General features: G+C 44.7%; 1 protein-coding gene across 2 annotated transcripts in view; it reads right to left on the bottom strand.

Annotated features, from left to right (window-relative positions):
• Window positions 1-7510: 7510 nt before the first annotated feature.
• The window catches only part of LOC139992596 (uncharacterized), a 41699-nt gene continuing 21992 nt past the window's right edge, over window positions 7511-27217 (bottom strand). For both annotated transcript variants that reach the window (XM_072013552.1, XM_072013553.1), the window contains exons 4-5: window positions 10713-10857; window positions 7511-9312 (exon numbers count right to left, since the gene is read on the bottom strand). In XM_072013552.1, coding sequence (XP_071869653.1) covers window positions 9133-9312; window positions 10713-10857 — 325 coding nt within the window. In that variant the 3' untranslated portion in view covers window positions 7511-9132. The remainder of the gene's footprint in view (window positions 9313-10712; window positions 10858-27217) is intronic.

The following is a 27217-nucleotide window of genomic DNA, read 5'->3' as shown; positions in this document are numbered from 1 at the left end:
CCTGACCCCACCCACCCACCCACCCTCCCGCCCAGATTCCCGACTTGAACGGATCCTCGATCGCGCGACGAATTCCGAGAGGTTCGGTTTCTTCGAGGCCTAACAGTATCTAACGTATATAGCCAGGCCTCGAGTTTCGTCGATTTAGAAGCTCGAGAAACTGATCGATTCGAGGCGACGTGGAAATTTTTCGTTCATCGACTAGACGAGATCCGAAACTGGCGAGGAATCGCGTAACCGTGGGATCTAATCGTGCAGTTTGAGACATTTCGAGAGCTGGAGTATCAACAGCCTCTCGTTCTTCGTAATCTGTGTGTGCCTACTGAAAGGTGCGCGCTTGTTCCGTAGGAAAAGAAGGGAAGAAAGGATGGCGTAGGGGCGAGTCAACCCCTTGCAGGCGGTTTTAGGTCGCTGGGGGAGTGCCGTCAGTGGTTTTTATAATTCGAGGTAGTTCAACGGCAATTGATGTGGTCGTGTGGGACGGAGGGTTGTTTATTTAAAGCTGCTGGTCGACGTTCAGGCTAGAAGGCGAAGCGATAGGAACTTTAATTTAGAATTTTCGCTACCTCTACGAATTTTTTTCATATCACACTTGCTCGTTCTCTCTTTCGCGCTTGCTCTCGTCCCTTTCGTACGTTTAATCTTTCATTCTCTCCCTCCCTTTCACGCTTGTCCACGAAATAGATTTTTCAAAAATTGCGCCAAAGACATTAGAAACTAATTCTCTCGATCTTAGTCCCTTTTCATTTTTCCTTGTTCTTTTTTGCAAAATTTCTCACGTTGAATCTGTTCGTCGTTGCCCTTTAAACAAACAACCCCTAATGGAAAACGAGCGAAACGTTTATCCGCGGTGAAACGCAAGCTATTGCACGATTAACGCGAAATCATGAACCGAAGAACGCGAAACGATTTACATCGACACAGAACCGAATCACGTGTTTTAATATCGCAGCCTGCAAGGGATCGAGTCTCTGTGCTCGAGGCAGGAGTATCCACTGCCTTTTCTACCGTTCTGTAAATGAAATCGAGAAACATACAGTCTCGTATCTCGCTGTCCGAAACGAACAATTTTCCACGGTATATGTGACGCGTATTTACTCGCTAAATCAAAGAACTAATTGCTTAAGGTTAATTCGACGGCACCGGAGTGATCTACGGCATCGTCGAGTTCCCTGTAACCAATCACAAAACGGAGAATCGATATTACGATACACGCGATGATATGTCCATTGTCGATAGTTGGATACGTTGTGTTTCCACCACCGACCAATTTTTCTTTTTCTCCTTTTTCTTTTCCTCTTTTTTTTTTTTTTTTTTTTATTCCTCAGAAAGAAATCACCAAAATTCGGATGTACCTGACACCTCTCGAAATTCTCGACCGTAGGGCTCGACGTTATCGTCTCCTTCGCCTCGCGTTAATTTCTCATTTCGTCCGACTTTTCATGTTTTTTATGTTCGTTTTTTAAATTTTTCTTAAAAAAGTTTTAGTCGCTCTCACCTAAAAATCCCCTACCGAAACGTATTGTAGACTTAACGTGCTACGTGTACTACGAGATTATCACACAGAAAGTTTGCTCACTCGGTGTCAACAATCAGTAATTTCTTCTCCCCTACCATCTCCTCTAATCTTCTTCAATTATCTCTTTCCTTTGTTTCTTTTTCTTTTTTAGTTTCCTTACGCACGCGCTCCCTTGCATTTAAAAACATAGCTTCTCGCACCGTTCTCTCGCGTCACTAAATAATCTATCACTCTGTCCGCGTTTTCACTCGCTGTCTCTCTCCCCCTTCCTCCGTATGCTTTCCCACGTTCTCTCCCTCTCTTTCTCTCGCATTGAATTCAGTCGTACGCAACTCTTCTCGAAAAAACAGAAAAAAAAAATAAAGAAAAAGAAAAAGAAAAGAAAAAAAGAAGAAAGAAAGACAACACGAAATTTTCGTTTTCTTTCGTTTCTAGACTAATTTTTAATATCGCGCGCGTACTTCATGTCCGCGGGAGACGCGATTCGCGTGTTCGCGATATCGGACTCTACGGAGATAAAGAAAAAAAAGACACGATTTTATTTTATATCTTCCCTACTTTATCTTTTTTCTCTTTGCTCTCTAACTCTCGCTCTATGCATTCTTCCGCTCTATGTGTCGCGTGCGTTGCATTACGTAAATCTTCCGTAAACGCGTATTTCGTTATAATAAATATACCCTAATTACGCTCCTAATAGTTTGAGGAATTATTATTCTCGATGAACATACTTCGAAGTATTCACAGCTTCCCTCTCTCTCTCTCTCGCTCTCTCTTTCTCTCTCTCTGTCTCTCTGTCTGTCTGTCTCTCTTTCTTTCTCTCGTCCCCACTGTCGTTCTAACTCTCTCGAGGTGTTCATTTCTCACTAACGTTCTCTCTTTCAACACGCACACCCAACGTTCTCGTTGTGCTCATTCTCTCTTACGCTCGGATTTAGCCCGCACTCTCTCACAGCTATTTCCTAATTTCTTACATTTTTTTTCCACATTTTTTATCACGACGATTCTCGAACTCGATAGTAATAATCGTAATAATAATATATAATCATATAATAATAATTAGTTTATTAGTGTGTGTGTGTAATCTGTTTTTTTAAGTATTTTTTTCGCTTCGCCCGCCCATTTCACGGAGCGGCTCACAATCCTCTTCCTCTGCAGCGTGATACGACCTTCCGCTCGGCTTGTCTTTTAGTATATTTACGTTTTCTTATTTTTCGCATTAATTACCGTTAGTTTAATCGTTTATATAATAATTAATAACTTGCAAGTGTTAACGTTAAATACTATTACTTAATTCTGCTTACACGTGTTCCTTAAAACTTACGCGTTTAGGTATGTGTACGTATGCTTATTATTCCATTTCCATCCTTTTCCTTTTCATTTCATTAAAAACAATTCACTCGTTTCCTTCTCGCTTATTTATCTCTCGTATCTCGCACTTTCTCTTTCTCCTGCTTCAAGTCATCTCGTTTCGTCTCGTCTACTCGTTCTCCGTGCTACGGCCCCGCTGCACAAAACGTAATAACGGCGAGTCGATCGGCTTTCTTCTTTTTCTCCTCCGTTTCTCTTCCTTTTCTCACAGTCTCGCCATCCACATATTCGTACCTCGAACAGGAATCGCGCGGACTCTTTTGCCCGTGAAAGTTTCGTCGGCACAGGGAATCCCTTTCGTTCGCTTCAATTTCGAGCCCGCGTTAATTTCCTTCTCTTTCTCATTCTTCGTCTCTCGACGAGCCTCCGTGATAACGTCGAACGACGTCCTCGTTGTCTAACGATCGATAACGACCCGAACGATTAGCAACCCTTTCGAGATCGCTTTCACAAATTCACGGTGCTCGATCGTTCTCGTATGAACGGTCAAGTCCGTGATTTCGATCGTTCGAGCGGAGGAATTTTTCGCGAGAGACGAGAGAATGCAGCTGGTCACGGGTTTCGTTTCCGTTTCGCTGTGTTTCTCGTCTTCGGACATCGAGCACGTGTTCGCGATTCGTTTGCGTGATCCGTGGCGGTTCGTCCTTCGCGCCGGGACCCTTGATCCTCGATCGACGGAGAAAGAAATCGAAAATCGCTTATCTGCTATTGCTTACGAGAATTAGGTTTCGACGTGTGCTTTCCTCGGTTTAACGGAGATGTATCGCTCTTGTTGCTTCTAGTACCCACTGCTTTTTTTCCCACTTCTTTTTTTTTTTTTCAATATTTTTAATCAATTATCTGCTTCTATCGTATATATTGTGTGTGTTTAACGTATCTAGATTCTCAGAACGCTCACAAACGACGTGGCGAGCCTCTGTCTGCGATGAGAAGGACGACTCGGGATTTTTCTATTTCGTTTTTGGAAATGGATTTTGTCCCGGTTTCGAACTGTCGGTCAACTGTTGGCATGCTTCTGTTTTTCTGTTTTAAGCGTGTGTGATTCGAAGGCTGGAGTTTTCGCTCCAGCCTTTGAGCTTCTTTGGTTCTGTTTTCAGCTGTTTCAACGAATTACGTGCTATTGATCGTTTGTTAATTTCTGTTTCCCTTAGGATATTACTTTCTATTGGGCTGGCTGTTACTGTTTGTCGCAATAATGGCGGAGTATCAGGGTGCTTACTATTTTTACGCGGTTCCATTATAGATAAGTGTTTTCTTAATTTTAAGTTTTGCTTTCTGTTTTTTTTTTCTTTTTTATTTTGGCTAACGGTGTGTATGGCAGTTAAATGTTTTTTTTTTTTCTTTTATGGTTACGAGGAGAATGCTCCGTTTTATTGGAGAAAGACGTTGACGCGTAGCTACGTGCAAGCGCAAAGTGCTATCTGCGAATATCGCGGTAGCGAGCTCAGTTTAATCCACGAATGCGTTTTGCGAATAAAATTATTTCCATGGAGATCTCCTACTAATCTCCACGTAATCGGTTGATCGTTGATCTACACGCACGTGTACAGTTAATAAGAGACAGAACTTTAAATAAATTTGTAAAAAAATAATCGATCTCCAGGATCCTTCGAAATTTTATACGTCGATAAATTTTTCTCCACCGTATTCTAATTCGTTACGCAACGATCAATTCGTTTAACAATTACAGCGAATACTATCAGCTTTTCTCTCACTTTGCCTAGTAGATGTCTCGAATTTACGTCGTTATCGGCTAGCAATACCTGTTAATGCAAAAAATCGAGTTATAGACGTTTAACGATCAAAGAGCGTGCGACGAAAAGTTTTGTCGGGCAAATTTCAACGAATCGACAAATGTGTTTGCGAGGCGCAAACGCGCGGGATTTGCGGCATGCGTTCGCCGTCCCGCGTTGATCGCTTCGCGCATTGGTAGATTAAATCTCCCTCGAGATTCACTGCTAAATTTCCCCTGGCGAATGATGATGTTGTCGCTGATCGCAGATGCGAGTAGAACGTAGGAACTGAGCACCGAACGAGCACGGGAATCGTGCGCGGTCAACGTGGATCGTTCAGCCGGAAATCGCGATCTCGAGTCGCAGGTACGTGATCGTCGTTTCGAAAAATCCCCTAAAACGAATAATTTGTTAAATATTCGATCTTTGCAACACGTTTCTTCCCCGCTCCGTTCCTTACCTCCCCGAACGTAAACACTTTTTAGACCAAAATCTTAGGCCAACGCCGAAGGAGATGTGCTACATTAATTTTAGGCCACTGTCTAATCGTATCTAAGAGTCGAAAGTTTCTATAAATTTACATCAGCCCTTGTCCCATAAACGTCTTTTTCTGCCTTTTACTTTATGTAATCTGTTTTTATCATTTGCTAACTCTTTGTAGCGATTCGACTCGATTAACGTCGATTTCCAGCTTGAACACGTCACCGCAATCTTCATTTTCAGATATACGAGACTCGTTCGGTTTTCGGATTGAAGGTAGGCCGGGTATGCGGCAGTCGAATATGTTCGAAACGTCTGAGCTCGAGACAATTCGCCAGGTGTCGCATTCAAATCTACAATTTCGATGTGGGACTTGAAGAGAGATGGGAACAGGGAATGTAACGCACGACGGTGGTTTATCTTATAATGCTAAACAACAGTATGAAACGCAACGGTGTAAAACGTGGCCGCGGTTAATGGTAAATAAAATAAAAGAAGACAAATCAGAGTCCAATGTGTCGTTTTTATTCCTCGTAAATAATAAATAAAATAATAATCAATAAATCGATCGTTAAAATTAAAATATTAGTGACTCGTGACTAGGTTAAGACTCACCGCTTACAGAAACGTGTGTGTATATGTATACGTGTACGTACGCGTGTCTCTTCTCTCTTTCCATTCTTTTTCTTTTTTATTTGCTCCCTTTCTCTGTCGTGTACACTTGTATAAACTCATGCTTAATTGTAATGATAATCATAATAATGATAATAAGAATAATGATCGTCGTGATACAATAACTAAAATACACAAATAATAACTAAAATGTCAAAACATAGGCGAAAAGTATCGTTGAATGAACAGGGTACGAAGGAGTTCTGATAAGAAGGGATTTCATCTTAACGTAAAAGGGAAAAAGGAAATGCAAAAGGGAGACAGGAATTTACGAACAAGGGACATCGTGTCGTTCGGTGATACGCAACGCGACGCGAAACTAGGGGTGAACTACAATGCCAAACAAATAAAATCAATGGCTACTGTTGATCAGGTTCGTGATAATCGCGATTTAAACAAAAATCGTCACATAATATACATAACATAACTGATAATAATGGTACCGATAATAATAATAATAATAATAATAATAGCAATAATAATAATAATAATAATAATTTTAATAATAATAGTGCACATAATAGCGAGAATAATAGTGGTAGTAAAGGTGAGAAGGTAATTAGGTTAACTTACAAGAACTCGCTACCACCCGAGACATATGTATAATTATAATAATCATATTATATCGTACGATAAGTTATCTACAAAACCGTCTATACGTATATAGGGGAAAAAGAAAACAAACGTTCGTAGTAAGAGAACATGTGTAGACTCGGGCAATGAATTCTCGCGTCAAAATCCGCACTTGCCTCTGCGTATGTGTACGTATAACGTGGTCTGTACAACGTTCGAAAACGGGTATCGAAATACACCGTGTAATGTGTGTGTATGCGGATGTGTAACTGTATGAATGTGTATACGTGTGCTTGAATGTGTACGCGCGCGCGAGTGTCGTGTGCTATAGGTCGGATACAAGTGGAATAAGGGAGGCGTGGGTGGCTAACCCTTTGTCACACATTCCTTACGCAATTTTAATCGCGCCAACATCCGTCTTTCGTTTTATATGCCTATTATATATATACATATAATTTTATGTAATTATACATATATATATATCTATGTATATCTTTTATACTTCAATTTTTCTCATATATATATATAGGTATATATATATTTATACATGTGTGTATATATACATATATACGTTTTTAATATAATCTACTTTATATTAGTTACGCACCGGCGTACGATTGTTTTTTTTTTTTTATTTTTGTTTTAGCCTCTTTTTAATCTATATCAACTTTCTCCTCCCTCCCCATTGTTACTCGATGATAATCGTTACATTTTCTTTTCCTCGTATATGTATGTTCGTTTGAATCAACTTTGCCGAATCTAAATGTCTACAACACGTTTTATTTATTTCTGAAAAATTAATCGCCGGTGCTGGATCGTTTTCGTTAAAATATCTCGTACGTTTACGCGTTCGTTCGCCCCTCCCTGTTGTCGTCCCTGTTACTCGTACTCCTGTCACTGCGACTAGCCTAACCTCGTTTATATTCTATCAATTAATCGTTAATAAAAACATCTCTCTACGTAATTTACTTTTGTTTTACGCGAAATATTATACGTGCACCGCGGACATTTTCTCTCCGTTTACAATCGCGTTTCGTTTTCGTTCTCCTGTTTTCACGAGAGCGAACTTCGAACCGAGAAAAATACAACGACAGAGAATTTTTCTTCTTTGCCAAGTTAAATCGACGTTTGTTTTCGCGATCGCGAGCATCGTCAGGATCGCGTCCGCGATACGCTCGTGTTTTTCGACATTCGCGCGTCACGCTCGTCCGAATACGGAATTTTCGAGGCGTTCACCGGGTTAGGAATGTTCATCGTTGGTTATAATCTACGTTTGAATTTCCATCGAATAAGAACCAAGTATATTCGCGACGATTTCCAACGTGTCGTTCGATTTTTCGTTTATTTTCACATGGTGCGATTACGAGACAAAAATCTTGTGTACAACTTAAGAAAAGGGATTTTATATCTTGCTAGCCTTCCCACGCAGGTTTTCCTGCGTGTTCCGGCCGTTTCTATCTTTCTTATGGAAAAATGTTACTTCCGTTGAAGAAAAGAACATCGGGTTTCGTTCCCGTCGATTCGGTACGAACCGCCATCCTAGCATTCTCGTTGGAAACAACGAATCATCCAGGCTCTCCCTGTGTCGGAGCCAGTCTGTTGCAGTGATCGCGCTATAGAAACTAATGCTACCGAGACGACGTTCGACAGGGGTGCGATCGAATCACGAGGTCCGCGCTTTGAGAAAAAAGAAGAAAAAAAAAAAAGAAAAAACAAAATGCCACGAGGTACGCAGCGTGACGAATGCCGAGTGAAACTGGCCATCGTTGTTCCATACCGTTTCGAAACGACTCGAAACGAAGGGTTTTGTTAGCCGTTTGTTGCGAGTCGTTTCCGGAAGATCCACGAGAAGGGTTCCTCTTCTGCCTCTCAACCGGAAGCTGCGGAGGATCCGTCCAGCGGAACTCGCTCCATCATCAGTAGATAATAAGTATCATCGGTTTCTCTAGAAACGTGGACAAATATAGCTATCATCGTTTACACACCTCGTCAACGTTCGTTCGAACGAAAGCCACCCATCGGTCGTCGTCGCGGGTTATTACGCTCCTTAATGCCTACTCGGAGAAACGAGTGTCTTAAAATTAGGCGATATTCATCGGTGAACCGTATTATGTACGCAACAAATCGAAACAATAGGTACTCTCGACGCTCGAAGCTGTGTATTGTGTAATTCCTTGCCGTTCGTTGACCACGCTTTCGTCCTGTTTTCTTCCGCTTCCTCCAAAGACCGTCGGTTTCGGTATCGGTGTTGTCCACGGTAAGGAAAGGGTGGATAGTTCGTGGCCTCGTTAGTAACTCACGGTGTCCCGATCGAGAGACGTTCGATCGGGTAATTAAAGGCACGAAGCGTATAATAATTATCCACCCATCTCGCGCGTAGACATTGTCTCGTGATTAGGTCACAGCCTGATCCTTCGTCGGCACTCCTCATCGTTCCTGCTGATGATCGATGCCTCCGTACGTCGCGTGTTCATTCGTTCCGTTCGTTCTTCCTGAACGTTGTGTGTACAATCTCCCTAACTCTCTCATGTTCTCTCTCTCTCTCTCTCTCTCTCTTTCTTTCTCTCCCTCTCACGTTCTCTCTCACGCTCGTTTTGCGATATGTTAGTTTAAGGATACCTGAACGCGCTTTACGCGAAGGACGTGTACCTCCTGGCGGATGCGATCCTTCTTCGCTGACCGTTCCTTCTTTCGCTATATATTTTTGGTTTCTTGGTTTTACCGGGAGCCGACGAGCGCTGATGAGCCCGCGCACCACGAAGAGCAAGAGCCACGCGACCTCCTGATTTAACCGAGCTGCTGCAGGAAGTTCGGGGTCTTGAAGTACTCCGGTACCGGGTCGTCCAGCCTCGAGATCACTTTGTAGATGGACTTTTTCCAGCTCTGTTCGGTGTCCTTGCCACCCTGAATCGCCTTGAAGAATTCTTTTAGCGTTTGTTCGACCACAAACCTGAAGTTGCTCGGCACCTGGAAATTCCAACGAAACATTAGCAATTTTGAAAAGAGCAACGAGTCTGTTATCTCGTTGTATCGTTTCTTACATGCCGCGAGAAATCGAGTCTGTTTTACTCAAGAACGCGTTCATGCTGAAAAAGTTCATCGACGAACGGAATTCGCGTAAAATGATCAATCGACACGCCGTACACCCTCAACGACGAGGAAATCTCGAACGTGGTTAAGAGGAGGGAAAAAAATATATATATATATCCGGTAGAGACGAGAAAGATAATTTCTCTGCGCTCATTACGATTCATCGAAGGAGTCGCGCGTATCCGAAGAATTAAAGCGATGTCACGCATGTATCGCTTAACGAGCACGAGGCGAGCGGGCGCGCAGGTTCGTCCGCGTTGCCTGAGCCGCATGCTAAGAGTTTCCACTTATAATTAGTACGTTTGGGTTATTAACGAACACGAGTAATTAATTACGCGTCAAGCGGGTGACGATTGTGACCAGGCCCGGAAGAATGGTGCCTCCAGGTTTCACCGGAGACTCGTTAAATAATATTAAATAGCTGCTTTACGCGTGCACGCGCCGCGTCGCGCAACTTGCTGCAAATACAATCAACGGTCGTTACGCTGTGGCGAAAGTAAATTGCGCCCAACAATGGGAAAGTAGAGACGTACGAGTGATTTGCCAGGTAACACCGGCTTTGCGACGTGTAACTTCGGATTCAACCTAACCGGTTCGAATTCGTTTAAAAGCGTTCCGCGAGATGAGAAAGACGGGGTAACGTGGCGCGGTCATGGCCGACCGCCGAATAATTGCACGGTCGCGCGCTGTCTCCGTGCTGGAAACGATCCGACTGCCGGCAATTTTGTCGCTTCTATCGAAATTTCGACTCTGACAGCTCGATTCCAGCGGCATGTCACGAGTTTGATTGGCGAATCATAGGACACGCAGGTGGTCGTGCATCGAAACCGTTTCTTTGTTTTTCTAACGACATTATGAGTGCTGCAACTTTTATCGTATTAAGGTATGGCGAATCGCGGTTCAACTTTACGAAAACTATACTTTCATTTCTGAAAAATTCTATTCTACGAAAACGTAATTAGCGTTCATCTTCTTAAATGACCAATGGCCTGCTTCTATAACTTTCAGTCATTGCAAGAAGACGTCATAAATAATTGGAAAAGTGTAGATTTTCAAAAATACTGTTTCCTCCTCTTCTGATCCTTTATTATCGCGTAATTTTTCGGGCTTAATAAATGCGGCTGAAACGTCTCATAGCAGAAGTCGACGTCAATTGGCTTCAATCAATTTTTGAATTTCGTTTTCTCAAATAGAATTCGAAATGAATTTTTCATATATCTTCTTTTTACGGAATTCTTTTTTTCGCAGAATTTTGCGCAGTATAACGATCAATTTACCTCAATATGGTTATTTCTGTTGTAATGAAGGTTGAGAACTCGATAGATTTCCGAGTCACCTCCAACTCGTAGGTCATCTACGTTCTTCACGCCTTCCGAAACAGCTTGCCTCGCGTATTTCTCCATCTGGATGTAGTAGAACTCCCTGAAACAACAAAAGTAAATTAGTCGTCGGCCTTGCAACAATTTTAAATCACTACTTTGTTTTCTATTCTCTTCAAAATGATTTCAAATCTGCATTAAAAAAAGAAAAACAACATAATCTTTTCATCAGACTTCAAATAAAAAATTCGACAATTACATCGACGTGAAATATATCAGAGCTTCGCCGTACAAAACTTCGTAATTTCACCACCCGTTGAAAGGAACCTAATGAAGATATTAGAAATCCTCTTAATTCGCTGGTAGCTAGAAAACGACGAACCGTGGTGGGGGGTAAAAATATATTTTCTCCTTCGAAAGTTAGCAAGCGCCATGCTTGACGTTGATTCTCGCGGAACGGAGAATGCTAATGCACTACCGATAATTAATTAAGGGTCGATACTAAAAGTGGTCTGACGCAAGCGGTAGAAGGTGAAGAAGGAAGAAGGGGAAAGAGTCGCAAAGAGTGTGTACAACTCCTCGTCGGCTGGCAAGCGACGCGGTTCAAAGAGACTATTAAGAACGTGTTACACTGTATCGTCCAAGAAGACCTCGACACCCTCGCAGAGGCAACCGCCGACGTTTACAGAAAAGCACGAACGAGTGTACGCGCGTACACTTACAAACGCCGCAGGATTGCGCGCGATACCGTCATTTTTTTTTTCCTTTTCTCTGCACCGGCAAAGGAAAAAATCGAGTTCCCGACGTCAAGTTTGCCGTTTACGTTCATTAATTAACGCAGTTAAACAAGCACAAGTCACTAATTGGCGGGTAATTTGTATAGTAATAGTGACCCGAGCCTTCGCGTGGAGAAACCGAGAAGGGGCGGTACCAAGGGGTAGCTTCGCTTCGCTGGATCTCACCGAAAACTCGGGAAAGGAACGGTTACGACGCGTCGTGCCGACACTGAAACGAAACACGCTACTTTGAACGCGAACCGGTCCTTTGTACGACGTCTTTGCGTACGCGACAACCGCTTCAATACGGCTGCCACTGATTAAGAAATTAATTATTTTTTCAACTGAAACGCCGACGGAATTACTTTCTATGCAACGCTTTTTCGTTCGTTTTCAAGGTGAAGGGGTTGAACACGATCTCGCTAAGATGCGATTACCGTACCACAATGAACAACCTTTGTCACTTTTGTTGCGTTTCACAAAATTTCTCACAGATTTTTCAAAATGTGTTTAATTAAGGCGGTAAGCGTTCGTCAACTATTCTAATAAAACCTTAGGAAACTAATGCTGGGTTTCAAAGCGTTACAAGTTTTTAATCACAGAAGGGTAGCAAAGTAAATGTCAGGGATAAAGCGAGTATCACGTGTTACATAGTGTATTCTGAAAATAGATTTTCTCAAGGTTTGTAACATAGTAAATAGATCGTTCAAGACTATGGATTACTTTAACCATCGGTAGACAAACAATTGATACAGCTGCAGTTCGTCTACTACAAGTTAACTGATTCCCTTCACTATCTATGACTTTTCCTTCGTGTATGTACATGTTGAGATTATTAGATGAACAAAGGAACGCGTGGATAAATTGTAAGGTAGAAAATATATTTTAAATACTGAAGTGTAAATACAAATCGGAATATAATTGAGCTGGTGCAGATCCGCACGCTAACAGTGTTACCCTATGACCGAAAGCCCTGAAGCCATCGTCGCCTGTCTACTGTTTATGGTCTGCCTTCGACGCAGTCTTTTGTCTATACGCTGTCGATAGCTTCGGCGCTTGAGAAAACCGAAAGACCAGATGTAGAGTTTTCTTAGAAGTGTTGACCACTTCAACGGTACATAATAAGAGTTGACGTTCAGATAACTGCATTCGAGAGACTATAATTAATTAGTAACTATAATCGCAAAATTCAAAATTTATAGGAGTAAATAAATGAATACGTGTCTTCTCATACTTGTCATACGTTCACGTATCCAACGAAGTTGTCGCGACAGATGGAAGAAAACGGAATAAGAGAGGGAAAGACGTCGATGGCGACGAAGAAGGAAACCGTCCCCGCATTTATCGATATCAGCAACGAACAAGTCGAGCGAGGGAAATACAAAAATGACTTGACGCGACGACCGGGGCAGAGAGACAGAGAGAAGGAACGGGTAAGCGAAGGTTGCTACTTGTCCGGATATTTTTCCATTCTTTTCTCGATCTTTCTTTCCGAAGTCCCTATCCTCCTCACCCTTAAACGCACACAGAAAAGTGAGCGCTCGGTGGTGGAAGTATCCTAGAGTAGCAGGCCAGAATGGCAGCGAAAATAGCAGTCAGGTTGATCTTGCACTTTGGATCCCGAGGGGATGCAAAGAAGTACGGTTCAGCGGGAAAGCAACGAGTCGGTAGTGCTACTGCGGCTTGTATAACTCGAGGTCCCTGAATGCTCGACAATATGAGGCAACCGGTTCAAACCTTCGGGTCTTGGTCTTCGCTCGGTGCCTCTGGGAGCAATTTTTAAGATTGCTTCCGCCTGGCGGACTCGCGCGCAGCTCATGAAACAGGAGATCGACTAACATTTCCATACCCTTCGTCTCCGTCGTTTCCGCCAAACCAAATGCATCTAGGAATATTCCATTATACGGTGTTTTCATCCCTTCCTTTCTTCCGCCATAGTTTCCTGTTTACCTTTGAAACCAACCCTTTGAAGATGTTTTGTTCCTACGTTCTTTAGAGTTAAGTAATTGCTCGGGAATCAACGATTAATTGAATCTTTGAAATTGACGATTAAAATGGTCATGCGACGAACGAAGGATTTTTTACAGTTTTTTTAATAGTCTTACTACAGAGGTTTCACAGAGATCTTCGGTCTTCCTCTCTCTCTCTTCTTTTTTTTTTTTTATTTTGTTTTCTCGACGATGTTGAAAACGTACATAGTAAAGATACCTCTCGACCCGATAACTTCAACGATATCGGTAAGGGGGTAAAGTTTTAGGTAGACCCGAGTCATCGATAAGACCAGCAACCGCGGTTGCGAGCGGATGATACTCGAAGTAACGAACAAGATGGCAAGATCGAGGATCGAGGAAACAAGATCGACGCAGCTACACTCGTCTATCGAACTCGTCTATTCGAATCAACGAAAGAAAACAATGGGATCCTTGGCGCGTCACGTTCCGATCTATCTCTTCAGCGACCAGAAGAAAGGGCGAGTAGAGGAGTCAGGTGGCGGAGACGCGAGAGCCACTTCTCATTCGATCACTCCAGATTGGCTCTCTCGCCAATTAAGACAATTTCGCGTGCTCTTATCAGCAGTCAGTCAGAGAAGGTTGTGCACACGAGAGAGGAGAATTGAAAGAGGAGTGTGTCTCTGTAGAATCGTGTCCCGAGTCCCTTCTCCCTCTCTTCGGTAGCTCGTTCGCGTTCACTTTCTCCCTTCGTGGCCGCTCTCCCTTTCGCACGCTCTCACGTGTGCGTTCCTCTCCTTCTCTCTTTCTCTTCCTATCTCGCGCTCCGTCTCTCTATTTCAACGTCTCCTTGAACCGTCAGCAGCACCCATCGGGGCCGAGCCACCCCCGACTTCAACCTCTCGGAGGTAACGTGTATGTGTCACCTGCGTCTATAATCCTTACTCAACCACCCATCAACCGCATTCAAGCTCGTCGGATCGCCGAGTATAGGTGGAATACGTACGGTAGGCAGACTGGGCTAGGTCTGGGCTGGGCTGGGCTCGGCTGGGTTATGTACCTACGTAATACCGCATGGTAGATACGTATATATATCCGCGAAGTGCCTAATTAAAACAGACACCAGGAGACAGAGAGAAAACGGGACGAGAGACGAGGCTGGTCGCATAATAGGGTGTAAGGGCGCGAGGGAGACGGCACTAGTTCCGTAGTCGGTTTGACAAAAAGCCCGAGTGCTAGAATTGCCACTCTTCGACTACCAAGTGCAGAGGAGAAGAGCAACGGTGAGCGAGAAGAAAGGAAAAGGAGCGAGAGGGAGAGACCACGAGGAACGAAGAAAAAAAGAGAACGTGCCACCACCGGGAGGAAGATAGTGAGAGTAAGGGCTAGAGGGTGAGCCGCGGAGTCATTCATTATAGTATTGTATAATTAGGATAATAATAAGCTCTTCAGGGGCTTGGGTTTTCTTGCGCCCCGTTGCAACGGGGCGACGGCGAAAGAGAGCGACAGAGACGCGAATGAGACAGAGGAAAAGAGCGTGATCCTCCTGGAGGGTGCTGATTATTAGCATCTAATTACGAGCTGCCTTTACCACCGAAAAAACAGAGGCAGAGATAGAGAGAGAGAGCAGGAGGTGATGACTAGAAAGAAGGCGAAGATGCGGGGTGTCTTCGAGGAGGGAATAATTAGCTCTTGCCGCGAACGGAAATCGTTAGCTCGAGTTTTTCGCGATTCTTAGCATCGCGAGAGACACTCTCGAGGGAGAGTATCCTTCTTTCCCGTAACTTGTTCGTTCTTAACAGCACACGTTTGTAACGCGTGTAATTTAATAGACTTTGACGCGTGTATCTCTGTTTTCGTCATTTACGTGAACACGTACGCGAGCATTTTGTTCGCTTTCTTTCTTAGTCTTTTTTTTTTTAATTTTAGTATCTCCTTTCATGGTCGTTCGAACATTCGCGTTCACTTGCCACCTTTGAATGGAACGCTTCTGTCGTTGGAGAATTCCTCGAGTTGCAACCGATCCTTTTGGGCCGCGTTTTCAACAAGCACAAAGGCAACAGGGTGCACCGCGATAAACATAAATTCGTCGATTCCTTTTTCGTGACGATGGTGCGTACCGTGGCACAGGTGAAGCAATAATGCGAGTTGTAGAGGCGCCGCGTATTGAAGCGTTTAATGGCAATGATGGCTGTCGACGTGACGCCTCCTTCATACGCGATCTTCATCGTCGCGGGTTGCTGTTTCGACGCGTCGCTTTTGTAACGGGTTGCACGCCGTATAGGCGAGAGCACCAATTAAAAGGGGGAACATCAGTACCTGCCTGTTTTTCTTTTTTTTTTTTTTTTTTTTTAATTTCACACCACTCTCTAACCACTATTTTGTCGATTCGCGAAAAAACGCGCGTCTCTTTCGAATTCCAATCGTCATTGTCCAAACATACTTTCGAGCTAGTTAAGAATTTTCACCGGCTTAAACATACATATACTTGGCCTTTCTTCTCTTCTTTTTATTATTTGCTTCCTTCTTAACGTTTCTCTTCGCTTTGAAACGTAAGGGTGTCGTCGCAAGATGACTTGCTTCCCGCAGTTCTAAAGAGAACCTATTTGCATTTGCATTCGGCAAACAGGGATGTAGTAGAAAACAGGGGCGTGGAAAAGCGCGGCGAGAAATCGGCCGCTCGTTTCCAGACTGTAAAGTGACTCTGGGCGTAACGACGACTCGCGTCTTCTCGCCTTGTACTCGTCACTTATATTCCTCATCCCCGTCTCTATTCAAAGATCGTGCTTCTTAAGCCAGACAGCCGGCTCCCTTTTAACGGTTATGCCAAGTCGGTCGACCTTCGACAATGCCGAACACCTCGGCTCCCCAAGACCGGAGCTGACCCTTAAAGTCTCTCTCAACCCCTCGCGCGGCTTTCTTGCCAGAACTTTCCCACGGACGACTCCCTCTCGAAGGGGAGAAGACGCTCAAGGAACGGCCGACAATCCGCCAAGATTCGCAAAGTGTCGGCCGCGGGCTCGATCACCTTGGAACCTTTTTGTCCCCTCTGTGAAACAGCTGTTCTTCGATCGGCCCGAACAAACTTTTTACATCCTTTAAATCTATCTACCCTTGGCTGAAGTTCGACACCCGTTTATGGAATCAATTTCTACATTTATCTATTACTTATTGGCTCATCGATCGCCGATAAACGTAACGATTTATAAACGTTTGTAGCGTGCGTCTATCTAATGTCTGTAGAATTATATAACAAGGCTGTGAAAATAGCCGATGAACAAGAATTCGATCATATGGAATAATCTAGTTTGTGCAAGTATTTGTACAAGACTAGTAAAAATATTTTTACGATAGAGTTAATACGATAAATGGTATATCTAATTGCAAGCCTGTTTAATGTAATTGAGATTAAAATACTAGTTTAAAATTTTACTGAAGTAAACGGCGAGCGTTTTAAAACGTTTCTACATAGGAGCAACGGTTAAAACGCGGGTTTTTAAATATTTTGTAACGCGCGCGATCTTCGTGAAAGGGACACTGTTAAAATAAGAGAGACTTTTAAGGTAGTTTACTCGCAGGAATCTTTAGGGCCCGTTTCAGGACAAACACGGTGTACAGACCACAAAAACGCAAAATTTCGTTCGCTTAATCTTTGCCTGGATGGCTACTTCTCCTCGTCCTCCTAAACCGTGCGCCAAAAAACTCAAGTTCACGGCTCAGGGACGCTCGAGAGGAACGTTTAACCGGTAGCGCAAGGAAAAGGGACAACATTACCCTGGCGTTTCCTTACTACCGCGCGGCGGCTTTCTTTTCAGCTTATAATTATCAGCGGGCAGAAACGGGGTCCATTTACGGAATACCGGCGCGTTCAGCACAATTAACAGAGAAACATCGTGGGCGAAGTTGAATCGGCGCGTTCAACCGCCATCAACAGAGATAAATTCACACGCAGCTGTTTTGTGCGGTGGCCGATGGCGTCACAGCCAGCTGGAAAAACCGTCTCGTGGACGCGCGAGACGAGAGGGTACGGAAGAAGAATTCGCAAAGAATTCGAGAGGAACGTCGTGCCACGCGCTACTTTATCCTCACGGGTAACGGGCACGAGGCGTGAAAGTGCATATAACGAGAGAACATTAAGCGTCTGCGCGCTCGTAACATAACGGTGGCCTGGGCGCGCGCGTGTTACGTGTTTGCGCGCGCGTTCCGGTTTCGTTCGTCTTGCTTGCATGTAGGGTTGGTAAGGTCGCATCGTGTCGCGCCGCATCGTATCGCATCGTATCGCATCGTGTCTCGGTCCTCACGCGCGTGCAACCGAGCACACCTCCCACAGACGCACGTCCTCTCTCTTTCCCTCTTTACGTGGACAGATCGCGTAGTACGCGGTGCGTATGTATATAGGTGTGTGCGTGGTTGCGTGGCTCATGAATGCGGATGGATGGGTGAGTACACGCGTTTGCCCGTCAGGGCGTAAGCGTCCATTCAGAGGGCGCGTTCAAAAAGGTGTCGCGCAGGGTCTTGATGCTGCACCCTGTGCACCCTTCTTAATTAGTAATTAACACTTTAACGCCATCTGTACTCAGACTTGGAGCGGCAAACGCGACGACGACGATCATCCAGGCTGCGATGCCGCTCTGCGTTGGTCGTCCCGACTTCGTCGTGGTCGTTGTCGACGACGGCGCGATCGCAGCCCGGAAAATCAAGTAATTAAAATACAAGTTAGCAAGTGATTACTTCATTCTGTCCCGTCACGGCCACCTAGCCAAGTATGACACGTTCCGTACGCTCGCGTGCTATTTCCGCAAGGGCTTAAGGGTCGCACGCTTGCTCTGTGTCGCCGGTGTTGTTGATTGCGACCGGCGAGGCGGTTTGTTGGGCTTACTGATGGGTGCTAGGCGGACGGAGTAATATCCGGTGCCGCTTTTCGGAAGGGGTGACGAGTCGTGGCTTGTGAACGATGAACTTTTTTCCACGGAACGTCCGAGAGCATGGGTGGGTGGGTAGCAGGGGGGTGAAGAGATACGCGAATTAGATCATTTTCTCGCGGCGATGCGCGCCACGCGTTTAAATTACGAGGGAACCGTAATTACGGTTTCTTTCAGGGTGTTGTAAGAAACTCTGAAAAGTATCGCCATGATGCATACCTTTTACAGCGAGACTCGAAGTAAATGACCGATCAATATTATTCGTGTTGTAGAAGTCTGCATTGTTGTATATTACTTCGAGTACTTTGTTCTTTTTGTACATCAAGATGGATCACGCAATTGCAGACTTTGCTTTTAATTCTAATATAAAATTCAAGATTTTAAGATGTATTCGTAATAAACTTTCGACATGCTTATCAATTAAAATTTCTATATCCCGATCTCGCAATGTATGTGCGAAAAATTATGCATCGTAACAACGACAAGTGACGCGACAGAGTCAAGAAACAACTATCTTTCGAGTTATCCAAAATTCATTCTCGTTAATAAGAATAATTTAGTCGCATCGAATGACTTGTCTGCGAACCAAGACACGACGATCATTCAAATTATTAACGTGCAGATAGACATTTGCCAAAAGTTACATTGCTTCTACGAAAACAGTCGTCCTTCTGGTCATCCCCTCGAAGGGGGAACGCACGTACGTTTGGCCGCGTGCTTGGTTCGCCCGGCTGCTAAGCCACCTTTTTTTCGACGAGGAGCAAGTTTCCTAAGCTTGCGAGACAATCGTTTGGCGATCGCGCAGCAGATGTGCCCCCGACAATGAGCTTCTGGGCCCTCGCCCTTCATAAAAGAGGGAACTCGAGAAACGGTGGCACGAAAAGGCAGAAGGGAGACGGGGGTCCGGTTCTGAACACGGGGGTTCTACGACACAGGGCACAAACTTAGGCGAACGAAGGCTCCGCGTGCCGCACGCGCCGATCTTACAATGCACGCTCCTAGTGTGCCCCTTGCTTTTCGACTCCCCTTCCCGCTTCTTTTACTCTCTTCTCTCTCTTTTTACATCTGGCTGCCTTAGACCCCCTTCGACCCCCTTAGTGCTCCCCTCGTTTTGATCCTCGGTCTTTCTCTCCTTGCTAACTCGTTTTCATTCTCTTAACGTTGGCCTCGGGGAACATCAACAGTGTGCCGACAGACAGATAGGCGGACGAATAACTTGGCCACTCGTGGCACACGCTTGCCTAATGTAAATCGCACGGCGGAGAGTCGAATTTATTATGCAAAGAGCATTAGAACGACCGAAGAAGACTCGGCGCGAGCCGCTGCTCATTGAAATCGAAAGACGCATTTGCATATTTTCTGGTGTACCGGTAACCGATACTCGAGCGGATCCTTTTTATTTTCTGCACCTTTAGCTCGTTCGTATATGCAGTACCCCGTACTTTGTTGCTTTGGACGCGTTTGTTCCTCTCGTCAAATAGCATTGCTCGGTATTTTCGCGAGACTGCGTCGAACCAGTTTATGACAAGTAAGCGAGAGAAGAAAATAATCAAAAACGGAACGCGTTAATACTGGGTATTAAGCGGCGGGAATGCGAAGCAATTGTCCGATCTGGACCCACGCGACCCGTCTCTCATTCAAGAAGTTGTTCCATGGCGGTCGTAATCGCGGTTCAACAAGCAGCCGCGCACCGAACCTGGAAAACGAGCATCGAGGCGGACGGTTTGGTCAGAAAAACACGAACGAAGGATCGGGAATCGGAGAAACGTAATTCGGTTTCTTGCAGCACGGCCACACGACGAACTCTTAGAGCGCGGGGATTTTTGGCTTCCCTTAAGGGAAATCGGCGAGCAAGCAGACGAACGAGAGCGAGCGCGAACGAGAAGGAGAAAAAGAAAGCGGCTACACAGGGAGGAAGAGGAGAGGGAGAGAGTGGCGATGCTGTAGGGCTCTACGATACGTTGGAGCGGAGAGGGGTGGTTTTCAAAGCTACGAGGAGTAAGAGAGAGTCGAGGTTCTGGGATCGGTGGGCGCACAGGCCGAAGCGGGCGAGGATCAGGGGGCGAGGAGGAGGGTGAAAGGTTGGACGAGAGAGGGGGCGGGGGCAGCTGCTTTGAGCGGTTTCACTCTTCAATGGTCCCGGACTATCCCTCCTTCTGCTACCGTACTAAGCCCCCGTCCGCCTTCACCACCACCCCTCCTTCAACCCCGCCGGCGTCCTCGTCCTCCTCGTCCTCGTCCTCCTCCACCTCCACTGGCTGCTATCGGCCGCGATTCGCGTCCTCGTCACACGTCGGCATCGGCCAAGCATTTTTTATTCGATCGATTTTTCCCCGGCGTCCGAGCAGCCGCCACCGATGCACCGGCCGCTGTTGCACTATGCATGTGCAGCCTCGCGTGCATAAGGTGCGAAAGCTGAATTAGACTATTTGGGTGTACGGTGTTCCAAAAAGACCGAGCTCTAACGTGGATGCACTTTCAGCCAGGTTGGTTGCTGCTGCTGTTACTGCTACTGGCGGCTGTTGCCTTGCTGCAACGACGGAAGCCTACTACGATCATCGGGGTAGGGGATGTCAGACGCGAAGCCACACTGTTCGATCACTTTGCTTTAAACGCATTCTTTGATTAAGGGATCGAACGAATTTTTAATGGTTCAATTACCGGGTTCCGGTACGATGCATTCTTGAGCGTCTTACTTGATCGTGGAACACCGGATCCATTCCGGCGGGAATTCGAGCCCAGGGTCTTTGACCTTCTTCGACTGACCGTTCGAAAGCTTGTCCGAGCGTTAATCGTCGAATGTTCTTTGATTGGTATACATATGTGTAATAACTGGTTGGTTTCCCAAACGTTACTTATCGATTCTCTGTCCTCGTGTTCCTATCTATGCAAGACGTATCTATGTAATTTATCTACGAAGGATGTAAAAAGTTGCAACAAATTTTCTTAAGTTTTCGTCCACCGGTTGTTAAACTAGCGACGCTTTTGAGCTTGTCTATTGTACGATGTAATTGATCCTTTCATGAATAGTTACACGCTTCTGTTACGAACAATGCGGGTCTTTACGTGTCGAACAAATCTGATGATGGTATCGATGATACGTGTACGTTACGAAAGTTCATTAAAGTACAACAGTTGGATTTGCTATCTATAAACAGGTATTAGGTATACATTCTTATGAATGGGTACACTTCGGGCTTCGGATGTTTCATTCGTCGGAACATTAATTCGTCCAAATCGTCAAATACACGTAGTGATGCAATTATTAATATTTATTGCCTATAAAAATCTAAAAGTAGGTATTTTTTATATTTGATAGCAAAATATGTCTGAAATCATGAGAATAAGGTAATTATTTTCAAAATTATTCGTTACAAACTCTTCGTCGTTTTATCACGCTGTCAAGGGATTAGCCCACGACCATAATCATATATTCCGACCATAATCTGTTACTCAAAGGTATCAATTGACCGATTACTCTGCGAGACGCCGTATTTACCGATTTAATCTGAAGAAATTCGTGGGTCATCGACTTCCTATTCATTGGTGGAAAGCAAGGGGAGAGCGTTATTGCGAGAAGCAAGGAAGAGGCTTGGGTCTCGACGTCAGTGACGATTTCTCTGGTATTCTAACCTTAAATTTTGCACATCTGTCCCGAAGCTCCGATGCCTGTTGGGACGACAATAAGGCAGTTAAGTCCTCGGTGCATCGGCTGAGTACACACGGCGTGTGGGCAGCGAGAGACGAAAAAGAGGGGAAAGAGGACAGGCGGAAGAGAGAGAGAAAGAGAGAAAGAAAGAGGAAAAGAGAAAGAGAAGGAGAGGGCGAACCCCCGGCACACACGTCGACACAGGGGCAAGAGTAGAACCACTGAGAGTCCGGGTGGCACACGGAAACACGTACACATGCGACAGAAGCGTAGGAGAAGGGTTACCTAGGTTAGGGACTTGGAAAACATCCTTTGTCGAATACCCTACCGGGACCGCTTCAGCCGCCCAGCAACTCGTTCAACCCGCTCAAAAAAAATCAATAATTCTTTGTCGTCAAGTTTACCTCCTGTCATGCCACGCTAAACCACATTACGGGCACGTTTCCGCAGCTTGAAAGAGCTGTAACGCGGAACAGAACCACGGGTCTAGGTCGCGTTTTTCAAGGGAGCCTCCGCGTTCCCGCGGGCTTCTCGTTTCTTTATTCACTTTCCTCCCTCTAACGTTTGGAATCTTCGCTAAAAGATTACGGTAATTTTGCCTCTGATAATATAATTTGATAATTCCTATCGTTAGCGTTTTGATAGAATACGTTGGTACATAGCGAAAAGTAGAGGTGTCCTAAATGTCTAGGAAGAATATATTAGGATCGTGTATGATATAATTAAAATTTACACGATTCTTTGTAGCTAAATTCGGACGTTTCCACATAAATATTAGGATATCTATTGATATTTAGTAGATATCGAATGCTTTTCGTTGCTTTCGCCTATATGCCTCGTAAAGTTTGTTCGAATTTTGTCTACTAAATACAAGTAACGAGTACTTGTGATTCAATGGATAATTCTCCGAAGGTGGAAAGAGAGTTCGATGCGACGACAGCCAACAAATTAGCCAATACTTCGGAAAGAACTTCGATCGATACTTGGTATTTGTTGATTCGAAACGATTATCAGGCGTAACCGAAGAACTACGTACGGAAGGGGCACGATAGGAATAAAGGGGACGGTTTCCGAGGTACGAGAAACCTTGAAAAACAGTCGCCCTTCGCTCGTCCCATAGAAAATGACGAATATCGTGAGATCATCGCGTGATCCGATCTGTGAAGGACCGTTACGTGTATGAGGAAAGATGGCGACGTAACACGAAGGGGGAAGGGGATGGTAAGAGAAAAAAGCAAAAGCTCTATCACGGAAAGAGTGGCAAAGGGAGATGGAGACCGTGTGAAAGGTTGTGAAGGAAAGAAAGAGATACGACAGACTCTTTCAGGGGTGAGACTCGTGGCAGTAGGGCAGTAGGTTAGCTAGGGGTGATAGGCACCCTCCCAGCATCTCTAGCGCACATAGACCATTGGGTAACAGTAAATAGGATTTACTAGACAACTGTCGACCACCCGGGATAGGAGAAGCTGCCGTAAATATTCGACCGGCTTAGGTTCATGGGTCTTAAACGATACCATTTCCGTCGATCCCAGGTATATGACACCTTCGTGTCTTTCATCGTGAAAGGAACATTGGATTATCAGATTGTTCTAAGACACGAATCGAGTAAGTGACTCTTCTGCTTTCGATAATTTAAGTTGATTGGTCTCGTAATTAACACTACGATCTTCGTATATTTCAATTAATAATATTAATACGATAGAAGAATTTATTTTAAGGTTTAAGAATTCACAGGAACATCGAGAATTTTCTTAAAGTTTTCCTAAAGCTTTCTTTTAACATAATATACGAAATAAACGTTTTTAACGTTGTACTGGCAATAGCTTAGTGATATCTAGAGTTCCCAACGAATCTAACGCGTCGTTTCTTGTAATAAATTCGATAAACCTGTCAACCAAATGAAACACAAGATATTTGACTTATTCAGGAAAACTGAAATCCATAAAATTATCTCGCACGGTATTTAGGAAAACGATGTGAACGGTATTCATTTTACGCGGGACTTTCCATTCGTCTATACCACGAGGTCTATATCGAGCGAAGAATGTATCCGATGAGTGAACGAAAGCGGTCAAAACCTTCATGTTTCTTTGTAGACACGTCCGAGGTTGCTACTCCTTTAACGACACCGGCCTACTTGTCGCCCGTATGTCGTGTCGTAAGATAGTCGTGCTTGGCGTGCTTCGTTTGCCCGCATGCTTACGGTGTGCTCAAGAGAATTGACTCGGCATATGGGCGATTTACATACGACGCCAATAAGAGTCCCGTTCGGCGGCCATTGCCCAGGTTCCGCGGCCTCTGCGCCCGCTTCGAATGAGTTCTTTTGGAGGAGCGCCAAATTAAAGGTAGCATTAACGGATTCGTCCAGCGTTTTCGGAACGAATTTTACGAAGCTGCTACGACGGCGCAGTCAACGAAACTTTTTCGTCTCTTGGGAAATCATATTAGCAGCGTTGCATCGGAAAGTGCGTTCATAACGTAACAAGAAGGACGCGTTCACAACGCAACAAGAACAACGCGTTCGATGAAAAAAGACTAGAGGAGAAACGGAATAATATCGCCAGACCCACGTGCGTGATGTCATTTTTGCGATATAGATTACCCGATAAAACTAATCTCTGAGCATCTCTAAATTTATTGCGCACTCTCGCGCGCCCCTTTTACCGTCGAAAGGCACTCCATCGACGCCCGACTGCCGGATACGAACGAGAAAGTGCACCCTGGCTACCGATGAGGGAAGAGTAATATCCAGGGACGAACACTGTTTGATCTGGCTCGGAGCCACGGTGTAAAGGACAGATGCAATTTGCCTGATATCGTTTTACTGACAAAAATATCGAATGACGTGGCGCCGGGACCAGTGACACCGACCCTCTACCCCGTCTTCGAGTGGACGATGGATATTATCGGTTGGGCCGTTCGTTGTTGAATTTCCTACGAATCTTTCTCTTTTTCCCTTTCTCTTTTTTCTCCTCTCATTTTTCTCTTTTTTCTTCCTTTTTATTTTGCTTTTTTCCTTTTTTCTTTTTTTGAAGTTTTTAAACTAGGCTTTTCATTTCATCTCTCATCCAGTTTCACGAACCCCGGTTTATTTTGCTCCTAGCTTGGTATCATCGAGTCATTCGCGTTCATTGATCTCTTTGTTCCGCATAAGGTTCATTGATTACCAGCCTTCATGGACGGGGTTCGTTGAATTTTGAACTAACCGCGTTGCTCTATTATTTTGCAATTCGCTCTTTTGATGTGCCGCTGGTCGTAGCGTTTTACATTATATCGATGATCGACGGCTTCTAACTTTCCAGCCAACTTTTCTACCTGCGCTCGATCGTGAAAATGATGAACAATAGCGAGAACTTTAGCCGATTCTTGACCCGTGAACACGTATTCATTGAAATCATTATTACCTAAATTTTAGGCAAAATTATCGTATTCTTTTAAGCAAAGAATATTACGAAATTGCATAATTTTCCTCGTACATTGACAATTCTTAGTTATTCCTATAGCTATTACATAATTTTACGATATACCATCTTCGTTAAATTCGAAACTCGTTCGTCGTTTTCACAATTCCTTTCTTCTAAACTTTTTTTTATATAAAATAAGTTTCCGAACACTGAATGAATCGTTCACCATTAAAGAAGACAAAAGAAAACAGCGATAATTCCTGACGTTCTCAGAGTTCTATCATTTTTGTCTGCTATTGCGATCGAAATAGATAATCGAATACGATAAATTCGAAAATCGTAGCAAATTCGAAAAGAGCAAGCAACAAGAAACGATTAGACGCGCGTCGTTTTAAACTTGAAAGTTAGTAGAATTGTCTAGCCAGCGTGGGGGTAATGTCCAAGAGTTGCGAGAGTTGCGCGGTGGAAAAAACAACGCGCATGAAACGTATGGCGGTCCGCGTGACGGCCGCGGAATCGTGGCGGGTGGTGCGCATTGTTTCGCAATCGGTGGCGAAATTGCAGAAATTTCGAAGGGGCACGCATCGGGAAATAGCGTCGCTGGTTATTGATTGCAGCATCACTTTCTCCGGCTCGTGTGTCACGTTACCCTGGCTAATGAGTCCTCTCTCTCTCTCTCTCTCTCTCTCCTTTTTCCTTCGCCCTTCCTCCTCCCCACCTCCTCATATCAATGCTTGTCTTTTTTCTCCATTTCGAAGCTGGACACGCAGATGCGACCGGTAGAAAATGGCGCGGATCGAAATGCATTTCGCCCTGGTCTCAGTATGTAGGCGTCAGAGACCCGGACGAGATTCGAAAACGAAGAGAGGGAGGAAAAGAGGGAGAAAGAGGGCGCCAGATAGAGATAGAGATAGATGGATAGAGAGAGAGAGAGAGGGAGAGAGAGACAAAGAGAGAGAGAGAGAGAGAGAGAGGGAGAGTGAGAGAAGAGAAAGGCGAGGGTAGCGAACAACGATCCTGGATGAGAGGGAAAGAGAGAAGGGGAGAAAGGGGAAGAGTGAGTGGCGGACGTAGAAGAGGTAGAAGGGAGGATGGGGGATGGGATTTCAAACGAAATCAATTCAGAGTCGCTGTCCAGTCGAACGTTACCCCCGCGAGCGCCGGAGTAAATGTTGGCCGAAACAGTAATTTTACGCTCGGTCCATGCCGATTTCGAATCCTGATTCGCTTTGCCGCGAACCGTCACAAGAGGCATCGGACCGATTCCCCGTGGGATTAGCGGGAAATTTAAAGTTGCACCGAACGAGCCGCCATCGTTTTACGCGTCGGGTCACGCATGATCGTTATTTCTCTGAAACCTCTTCCTCGTCGATAATTCGTCGGAAATCTGAAACGGATATCGATATGTACGTAATTACGTAACTGAATGATCGAATCTATTTGCGATTGTCGTGACGACGATGCATCGGCGTATGACGATGATAAGAATCGGGAGTAAGCGGGTGAAGCTCAGCGTAAGGGGAAAGGGACCAGATTCCGGAAAGATAGAAAATTAAGTCGGTGTTTATCCGACGAGTAATAAAAGAAACCGCCAAAGAAAGACGTAGTGTAATAAATGGCAGAGGTATATAAGTACTCGCACGAGCTAAGAGGTTTTATTAAAAAATACTTAAGTGCCGTTTTAGGAGCGGTGAATAAATGATGCGCCGCGAGATAGAGGTAGAAGAATGGACATGTAGAGCCGAGAGAAAGAGGGAAGTAGA

This window comes from Bombus fervidus, chromosome 11 (assembly GCF_041682495.2).
Source record: "Bombus fervidus isolate BK054 chromosome 11, iyBomFerv1, whole genome shotgun sequence".
Taxonomy (NCBI): domain Eukaryota; kingdom Metazoa; phylum Arthropoda; class Insecta; order Hymenoptera; family Apidae; genus Bombus; species Bombus fervidus.
The sequence above is the reverse complement of the archived record's forward strand: the minus strand, read 5'-3'. Positions and strand labels throughout refer to the sequence as shown.